Source organism: Leuciscus leuciscus (genome assembly GCF_965113295.1).
Source record: "Leuciscus leuciscus genome assembly, chromosome: 10".
In the NCBI taxonomy this organism is placed as follows: domain Eukaryota; kingdom Metazoa; phylum Chordata; class Actinopteri; order Cypriniformes; family Leuciscidae; genus Leuciscus; species Leuciscus leuciscus.
Window position 1 is genome coordinate 45,047,444 of NC_138734.1, and position 10,000 is coordinate 45,057,443.

The 10,000-nt window shown below is 42.8% G+C and overlaps 1 protein-coding gene across 3 annotated transcripts in view; it reads right to left on the reverse strand.

Moving 5' to 3' along the window:
- The window catches only part of sppl2a (signal peptide peptidase like 2A), a 24,087-nt gene that overhangs the window by 13,475 nt on the left and 612 nt on the right, over positions 1–10,000 (reverse strand). For all 3 annotated transcript variants that reach the window (XM_082181486.1, XM_082181484.1, XM_082181485.1), the window contains exons 2-8: positions 8,663–8,773; positions 7,451–7,633; positions 7,269–7,358; positions 6,229–6,362; positions 5,999–6,150; positions 4,882–4,978; positions 3,954–4,055 (exon numbers count right to left, since the gene is read on the reverse strand). In XM_082181486.1, the coding sequence (XP_082037612.1) occupies positions 3,954–4,055; positions 4,882–4,978; positions 5,999–6,150; positions 6,229–6,362; positions 7,269–7,358; positions 7,451–7,633; positions 8,663–8,773 (869 nt within the window). The remainder of the gene's footprint in view (positions 1–3,953; positions 4,056–4,881; positions 4,979–5,998; positions 6,151–6,228; positions 6,363–7,268; positions 7,359–7,450; positions 7,634–8,662; positions 8,774–10,000) is intronic.

Sequence of the window (10,000 nt, forward strand, 5' to 3'; positions counted from 1 at the left end):
AACAGGAAACACAGGTAACACAGCCACAGGAAACACAGGTAACACAGGTAGCACAGGTAGTACAGGAAACACAGGTAACAGGGAACACAGGAAACACAGGTACAGGCATGAAAACAGGTCAGGGGTAAAAAAGGTGAGAAGGATGCGGCAGCAAAAAATCCAATCCAATCAACTTATATATATTAGGGGTGTGAACCGACACTGGTCCCACGGTTCGGTTCGATTATGATTATTATGTCATCGATCCGGTTCAATTCGATATCACGATGCATCACGATGCACTGCACCCTCAATTTTAAATTTTACTTCAAAAGTGATGTGTGCGCGCGTGTGCGTGTGCTCGCCTGTTCGGGAAGTTGCAGTGACAGAAACAGTGACATTCCAGTTTAAGTTTCAAGGGATTAAAGCTTGTTTATGACACTAAGAAAAGGAAAATCTGTCAAATAAATTTTGTTTTAAAGAAATGTTCATTTAAAAGCAGCGCTCATTAATCAGTGTATTATGTTACCATTAAAGATGCGCGCATCAACCGTCGCCGAGTCCGCTGTTGAAAGTGATGATCATCCATTTATAATCACGCGTAACAACACAGAATAATTGTAATTTGACCATCGGGTGCGGATACTTAAATCAGAGAAAGTTATTGGGGCGGGTGGGTGATTTGTTTTTGGCTGCGGATTCGGGTTACGGAGCTCATCCTCTTACTCTAAAGCAGTCAGACTCTGCCGGGCGATAACAGCTCGGGGTGAAAACGGCTAACGTGGTTTATCAAGTTAGTGGTATTACCTGTTCTATTTGTGCGTGACATGAGCGTACACAGCGCGTGTCTTCTGCAGGTCGTGCTTACCACGTTGTTCATAAAAGCCGAAATGTGCCCAGATGTTGGCTTTTAAAGTAGTTGGAGCATTTTTAATTTTCTCTCACTCGCGTCTCACCTCCCTCTGCCATTGTATGCTACCGCAACAAAGCACGTACGCGACAAATGACGTAAGAAAAGCGTCAGTACATTATAACCGGTTATGGTCTATTACTGAACCGATACCGAATCGTCCTCGTCTGCATCGCGATGCATCGTAGAAACGATTAATTTTGACACCCCTAATATATATATAGTGCTTTTTAATGTTAAATTCATCAATCTGGTGAAAATTAAACAAAGAAAATATTAGTAGTTATAATATTAATCCCATGATAGTAATAGCCATATATTGTAAAACAAATGCACTGAAAAATAAAGGAAACTTTCATAATTAGTTTTGTACTAATTTCTATACTTGAAAGAGTATATTTCTATACTTCACATTAAAGGTGTGATTGGGCTAGCCCAGTGTCAATCAAGAAAAGAACCAAATGGGCCGCTGATCTACGCGTTTCATGGGGTGTCAAAAAAAACTAACGCTGACTTTTTATTGACCAATGCATTACACACTAATTACGCACTAACCCAGCGCCGCCAATTAAGCAAAACAAAACGAATGGGCCGCCGATGTACGAGTTTTATGGGCCGTTAAGACAAAAAACGAAACAAAAAATAATGAGATGTATCGGCCCAAAAAGCACGTCGGCCCACCGGGAATCTCCCGGTAGTCCCGATGGCATTAGCCTAACTTACATGCCTGGACGTCACACAAAACAAAATCCTACCTGTAGCCTTTCACCATACACTTATTTAACAGCCTTTTTCCACCTTAGAAACATTGCTAAGCTACGTAATATGCTATCAGTTTCTGATGCAGAAAAGTTAGTTCATGCATTCATGACCTCGAGACTGGGTTACTGTAATGCTTTATTAGCTGGTTGTCCTGCATCCTCAATAAACAAGCTACAGTTAGTCCAAAATGCCGCCGCTAGAGTTCTTACGAGATCAAGAAAATATGATCATATAACACCGATTTTATCATCACTGCATTGGTTACCTATAAAGTTCCGTATTAATTACAAGGTATTGCTACTGACTTATAAAGCCCTAAACGGCTTAGCTCCAGTCTATTTAACGGATCTTCTATCGCCCTATAATCCATCGCGCTCTTTAAGATCACTAAATTCAAGGCTTTTGGTCATACCTAGGATATCCAGAACCACCAAAGGAGGGAGAGCATTTTCACATTTGGCTCCAAAACTCTGGAATAGTCTTCCTGATACTGTTCGTTGCTCAGACTCGCTCTCCCAGTTTAAAACTAGATTAAAGTCGCATCTCTTCAGCCAGGCATTCATATAATCCTACAGATCAAACTACAATCCGGCCTCTAGCTCATAAATGCCAGAGGAGAACTGGCCCCCGACTGAGCCTGGGTTCTCCCAAGGTTTTTTTTTTTCTCCATTAGGTCACCTGATGGAGTTTTAGGACACCATTAGGTCACTTGATGGAGTTTTTCGGTTCCTTGCCACTGTTGCCTTTGGCTTACTCAGTTGGGGATATTTTGGGGATATTTAATTTAATTTTATCAATCAATAAATTCCTCTTGAAACAAACTTTGTTGTATTATTTTAATTTAATACTGTGAAGCTGCTTTGATACAATCTGTATTGTGAAAAGCGCTATACAAATAAACTTGACTTGACTTGACTTATTTAGCTGCTGTTGCATCAATTGACATGCCATCTCCTTTCCTCTCTTTCTTTTTCTATGTTTAGCCCCCGACAGCTTTTTTGCATTATCCATCTTTTTCGACGACAACTCACTAACGTTACTCGTTCCTGCTCGCTCAGCGCTCACGGCGCCCGCGCCCGCTCGCGATATTATCCTGCCCTCTTCTATGTCAAAATAAAAAATAATGACATTGGCAACATCACTGTCTGTATCTGACAGGACAGTTAACATTGTAAGCTAAAGCCCCGTTCACACTGCCAGCGATTTTGTCGCTGTATGTCGCTAGTCTCTGTACTGTGAAGTCGCTTGTGGGCGTTCATAGTGCTGTCGCTCTAATGTGACTGGTAGACTGCACGTCTGGCCATATCTATACAAAATACCATCACAAGTGATATATACAACTATATCATTTTAATTTGACTAGGATTTAGGCTCAAAAGAAACAGTATGCTGTTGGGAGAGTGTTTTTATATTACCACAGCAGTGTTCAGTGGATTAAATCATTTAGCCTACTGGATTAACGATCGATCAATCAACAGATTAACTCATACTGTCATAAATTACTAAAACGTCATTCGAATTTGACAAATAATCAATTTTCTTGTCCCTAATAGTCAACATAATGCAGGGGAAACTGTAAAATGATCTGCAGCAGTGCTAAACTTGCATCATAATTACAACACTCGAACTAAATGTGTGAATTAAACTCACTGAGACTGTCGACAGTTTCTTTTCCATGCATCATTTTATTATATCCATGTATGTGGTTAGTCAAATCATATAAAACAGTGAAATCGCCCTCGAACTCCTGTCTTCCCTGCACTCGAGACGGTGACGTGAGCTGAGCTCCTCTGAAAGTCTTCTTTCCTATTGGTTGTCGCTCGCGAAAATCGCTTCTCATTTGCATAAAGTTGAAATTTCTGAACTTTTGTCGCGCGTCTCGTGTCGCTTGACACGCCCACATTCTGTCGCCAACGGTCACTGTCGCTCGTGTCGCTGGAAGTCGCCAGCGCTCCATTGAAATGAATGGGATCATGTCGCTTTGTCGCTGCGTGTCGCTGGCAGTGTGAACGGGGCTTAACTCACCTCAGGCTTGCTTTCCGACGTGCGGTTCTTTGTTCGGCAGTGTGTCATCAGACTCGCGGTGTTAAAGACTTTGAAAACAATTCTGCCCTACTCTGACTCGGATTGGCTGTCAGGTTTCGGCATTAGGAATGATGATTGGTTTTTTAAAGCTGCTAAGTTTATGGTAACTATAGAGATATGGTGGGTAAATGCTGGCCACGGCCACGACCACGACCCCCCCGTGTGTGTGTGTGTGTGTGTGTGTGTGAGAGAGAGAGAGAGTGAGTGTGTGTATCACCTGTCCTCGTTCCTGTACACGCCCCAGATCACAGCCAGTGTAATGCAGACAGCGGCGAGCAGTAGCGAGCGCACAGACACACTTCTCTCACGGCAGGACACGCTGGAAAACACACACACACACAGAGATCATAAACCTCCAATAACAGAGTGGTAACCATGACAACAGCTGGACGGTGTAGAGTTCCAGCTGTGTTCACACTAGTTCATCTGAAACATGCTGCGACTTAAATAATGCAATTAATGTCAAGTAAGCGAAACATGCATACTGTTTGTGTTTGTGTTGAACGAGAGAGGAATGTGAGCTCAAGTTTATTTGTACATCTCATTTTACACACGCAACCAGTTTCAGTTTCACTTCACAGAAAAGAGTTTAGGCTTCGAGTAGAGCTCGAGATTCTGTCCCGCCCACATCAGTCACTCTTATAGTTACAGTTATTGCTATAGTTACTGTTACAGTAACCGTTACACTGGCAACTATCAGTTATTATTAGTTACTGTTATAGTAATGTTACAGTTATCATAGTTATTGTTACAGTTACTGTTATAGTAACAGTTGTCGTTATAGTAACAGTTACAATTATCGTTATAACTATTGTTACAATTATCATTGCAGTTAATGTTATAGTAACCATTATAGTTAGTTATTATTAAAGTTATCACTACAGTTATCGTTATCATTATAGATATTATTACAGTGTGTTATAGTTACTGTTACAGTTATCATTCTTGGTTCATCATCATTTCATCAACATTTGACATGTTCATGATCATCATCTGTGAGGCTTCCTCATGTTTGTCTTGAATGTAAAAAAGTATTTTGTAATACAGTTGTAGTAAACATCAATTACACTGCTGTATTCATAGAATACCTGGATGAAGCATACTTCAGTGAACACGTGTGTGTGTGTGTGTGTGTGTGTGTTCACCTGAGCGTCCCGCAGCCCACAGCCGTCATCAGGGAATCCAGACAGTTATAGAGCGCTGATGCTGACGCCAGGCAGAATATGACGATAATCACATAAACTACAGGAGAAACACACTACATCTCAGTCACGTTCCTGAAGCCGAAGCTCTTCTAGTCTGTTAATATTCAGCATTATTATTGATTTGATTGCACTGACACTAACAGGTGAGAACAAAACCTGTTGATCTGAATTATGATTTTATTGTTGTCTGTAGAGCTGCTTTACACAGTGTTCCCACACCTTGGTTATCTTCAAATTCAAATACCCTCAAACTCAAAGATTAATGTGGGGACACATATCAAGAGAGAGCAAGGTTACCTTGTAAGATACATGTTACAGTTTTCATGCGTCAAACAATGCAAAAAATATGCATATGACAGATCTGATATTCTATTTGTGGTATTTCTGTTTTGAATATTCGGAACTTCCTCCTAAACTATTTTCAAATGATCTGATATTAACTTTTGTGTGGCTGTTGAGACGAGCTTATGCTCATGTAACTAGCCTATGTTTGCAATGTTTCACGGCGTGTCTGTGAAATGTTGAGGTTCCATCAGAGTAGTTTCGTGTGCGTGCGTGAACATCATGGCAACGCACAACACAAAGTACCACACGAAGGCCACGAAGTGTTGGTGAAATAACACATTAGCAGACTGTAGCGAATAATATGGATTTTTTTCCAGAAAACTTCTTGCACAAAATAAATTCAAGCAGTGTCAAGGACCTGTATCTGTGTGTGTTTATTTTCAAGAACTTTCCAGGGCCTTGACATCTTTTTTTTTTCAGATTCACAAACTTTCAAGGATTTCAAGGACCCGTTGGGAACCCTGTTTACAGCTGAAGCTGAATTATATTTGATGAAGGATTCTGTTATTTTCCTGTTTATTACTGTAAAGCTTTATTTTACAATCTGTACTGTATAAAGTGCTGTAGAATTAAAGCTGACTCCACTCACACACACATACTCACTGATTCACTCAAACACTCTTTGATTCACAAAGAAGCTGACGCCAGGCAGAATATGACGATGATCACATAAACTACATCTCAGTCACGTTCCTGTGTGTGTGAGACTCACCCAACCACTTGTAGAAGAAGTACATGAGCACGAGCATCACACACATCATGGCCACGAACATCAGCACCTTCAGCGGAGAGTAGAGCGAGAGTTCACCGCTGTCGGCCCGACCCTCACACACCTCTGACGATGGGCCCGCCGCCTGCTTCGCTCTGCACACACACACACACTCGCGTCAACACTAGCGTCACATGACACGTGCACTGGCCTGAACCGGTGATGTCACTCACTTCTCGGCCGCTCCGCTCCAGAACCCGCCCATGGTCACCGTGAACACAGCGATCAGTAACATGATGATGATGCTGGCGTCAAACGCAGGCACAGGGGGAGCGTATAACCTCACCTCCATTCCCTGAGGAAACACCTGACACACACACACACGTTAATATTCAGTATTATTATTACTGAACCACTGGCACTACAGATGAGAACAAAACTTGATGGATCTGAATTATGACTCTATTCTCATCAGTGGAGCTGCTTTACAGATGAATCTGAATTATATCTGATGAAGTTTGTGTGTGTGTGTGACTCTCACACACACACTCTCACACACACCTAGAAACCTGGGTGTGCTCTTTGATACCAATATTTCATTTGAAAGTCACGTGTCTAGCATCTGCGAAACCGCATTTTTCCATCTTAAATATATATCTAAATTATTACTCTCGCTCTCACTCTCGCTCACTCTCGCACGCTCCCTCGCTCTCTCGCACGCACGCACGCTCACTCTCTCGCACGCACGCTCTCACTCTCGCACGCACGCTCACTCACTCTCTCGCACGCACGCTCACTCACTCACTCTCTCGCACGCACGCTCACTCACTCACTCTCTCGCACGCTCGCTCACTCTCTCTCTCGCACGCTCGCTCACTCTCTCGCACGCTCGCTCACTCACTCTCTCTCTCGCTCGCTCACTCTCTCTCTCGCACGCTCGCTCACTCTCTCGCACGCTCGCTCACTCTCTCGCACGCACGCTCACTCTCTCGCACGCACGCTCACTCTCTCGCACGCACGCTCACTCTCTCGCACGCACGCTCACACTCTCGCACGCACGCTCACACTCTCGCACGCACGCTCACACTCTCGCACGCACGCTCACTCTCTCTCGCACGCTCACTCTCTCTCGCACGCTCACTCTCGCACCCACTCTCTCTCGCACCCACTCTCTCTCTCTCTCACCCACACACTCTCTAACAATCTCACTCTCTCACACTCACACATTTTTTCTCACTCACTCTCTCACACACACACACTGTCTCATCTTCACCTGCAGCGCGTCCAGGAGGTCCCGGTATCTCATCAGGGCCAGAGGAATCTTCACCTTGTTGTACTCGGAGTCGTTGGCTGACGGCGACACCTGGTAAGATCATGTTCACACACTGAGGATTCACACTGGTGTATGTGAGGATTCAGACTGGTGTTTGTGCTGAAACGATCATCAGTTCTTACCAGAGTTTTGTTGCTGGCGATCAGAAGCACAGACGCACCCAGATCCTGAGCAACCAGAGCTTTCTGACTGAAATCACAGCCTCCATGCATCACGACCACAGCCTGACCCTTCAACGAGCCCGGGATCACCTGGCCCGCAGAACACAGCTGAGTGGATGTCAGATTCACCAGGGGATACCCCACCTACACACACACCACACACACAGAGCTGAGCAAGTCAACTGACAGATTTGTAGTACTCACATAAGTAGGACTGGGTATCGTTTGAATTTTAACGATTACGATTCCTATTTGATTCTGTTTACTGATCCCAATTCTTATTGTTCCCTAATTTCGATTCCAAAAAGGAAAATAAAACATAGGCCTAGATATCATTCACATTTAGTCTCATTGCAAAACATTTAATTGTAGCTGAAAATCATGAACAAAAATCAAGAGGCTAAAGAACAATTTGCTTGTGGTTTAAAAATACCATAGAAAAACAACAAGCCTAACTAATATAAATTTAAAGCATTATTAAAGACAAGTAAACACTCAGTAATTAAAAAAGAACAAATAAAAAATTAGAGCAATCACAACAAATAGACAACTGAGAAAAGATACGATTGTAATAAACAGTGTTTTAAGATTTTTAGGTATTCAGGTACAGAAACTGTAATCAAATTTAAAATAACACTGCAGTTTTTAAATAAAATATACATTACAAATATTTACAAAAGTTATTCAGTCAAGAAGAACGAACAAATTTTCTTTTGTTGTTTGATTAGTGTTATTATAGAGACGGCTGCAGGAATATTAGTGTAATTATAGAGCAGGAATATTAGTGTTATTATAGAGAGGAATATTAGGCTGCTGTCACTTTAAGAGCTGCACAGATCCAATATACTGATACACATGAGAACAGAAAACAGAGTCTCTCACGCTTGAATGATTTAAAGTCATATTGAAATGCTCACAAACGAATCGATAAGAAGAATCGAAATGTTAATTTTAAAGCAAGTATCTGATTCCTGACCTGGAAGTATTAATTTCCAGAATTGGAATCAATTTTCGATTCTCAACCCTACACATAAGGCCCTATTATTGTAAAAAAAAAAAAAAAAAAAAAAAACTCATGATTTCAAATTAATAATCTTTTTGATTGCTAAAATGTAACCATTAAAACGTAAAACAGAATTTGGGAATGAATCTTTCCCGGCCTGACTCTCTCACCGCTGCTCTCAGGCTGTCGGAGATGTTGCTCCAGGACGAGTTGAACACCAGACAGTATTCTCTGAATGCAGATCCATTAGACGCACGGAGAATTGCCTCCTGACTGGCGATCTGTGAGAGAAACACACAAACACTCGCCGATTCAGTCAAACACTCGCCGATTCACACAACCACTCGCCGATTCACACAAACACTCGCCGATTCACACAAACACTCGCCGATTCACACAAACACTCGCCGATTCACACAAACACTCGCCGATTCACACAAACACTCGCCGATTCACACAAACACTCGCCGATTCACACAAACACTCGCCGATTCACTCAAACACTCGCCGATTCACACAAACACTCGCCGATTCACACAAACACTCGCCGATTCACACAAACACTCGCCGATTCAGTCAAACACTCGCCGATTCACACAAACACTCGCCGATTCACACAAACACTCGCCGATTCACACAAACACTCGCCGATTCACACAACCACTCGCCGATTCACACAAACACTCGCCGATTCACACAAACACTCGCCGATTCACACAAACACTCGCCGATTCACTCAAACACTCGCCGATTCACACAAACACTCGCCGATTCACACAAACACTCGCCGATTCACACAAACACTCGCCGATTCAGTCAAACACTCGCCGATTCACACAAACACTCGCCGATTCACACAAACACTCGCCGATTCACACAAACACTCGCCGATTCACACAAACACTCGCCGATGCACTCAAACACTCGCCGATTCACACAAACACTCGCCGATTCACACAAACACTCGCCGATTCACACAAACACTCGCCGATTCACTCAAACACTCGCCGATTCACACAAACACTCCTTTTTGTAGAGTAAACACTCGTTGATTCATTCAAACACTCGCCGATTCACTCAAACACTCGCCGATTCAGTCAAACACTCGCTGATTCACTCAAACACTCGTGATTCACACAAACACTCGCTGATTCAAACAAACACTCGCTGATTCAAACAAACACTCGCCGATTCAGTCAAACACTCGCCGATTCACTCAAACACTCGCCGATTCACTCAAACACTCCTTTTTGTAGTGTAAACACTCGTTGATTCACTCAAACACTCGCCGATTCACGCAAACACTCGCCGATTCAGTCAAACACTCGCTGATTCACACAAACACTCGCTGTAATTCACACAAACACTTGCTGATTCACACAAACACTCGCTGATTCACACAAACACTCGCTGTAATTCACACAAAACTCACTGATTCACTTAAACACTCACTGATTCACTCAAACACTCGTTGATTCACTCAAACACTCGTTGATTCACTCAAACAC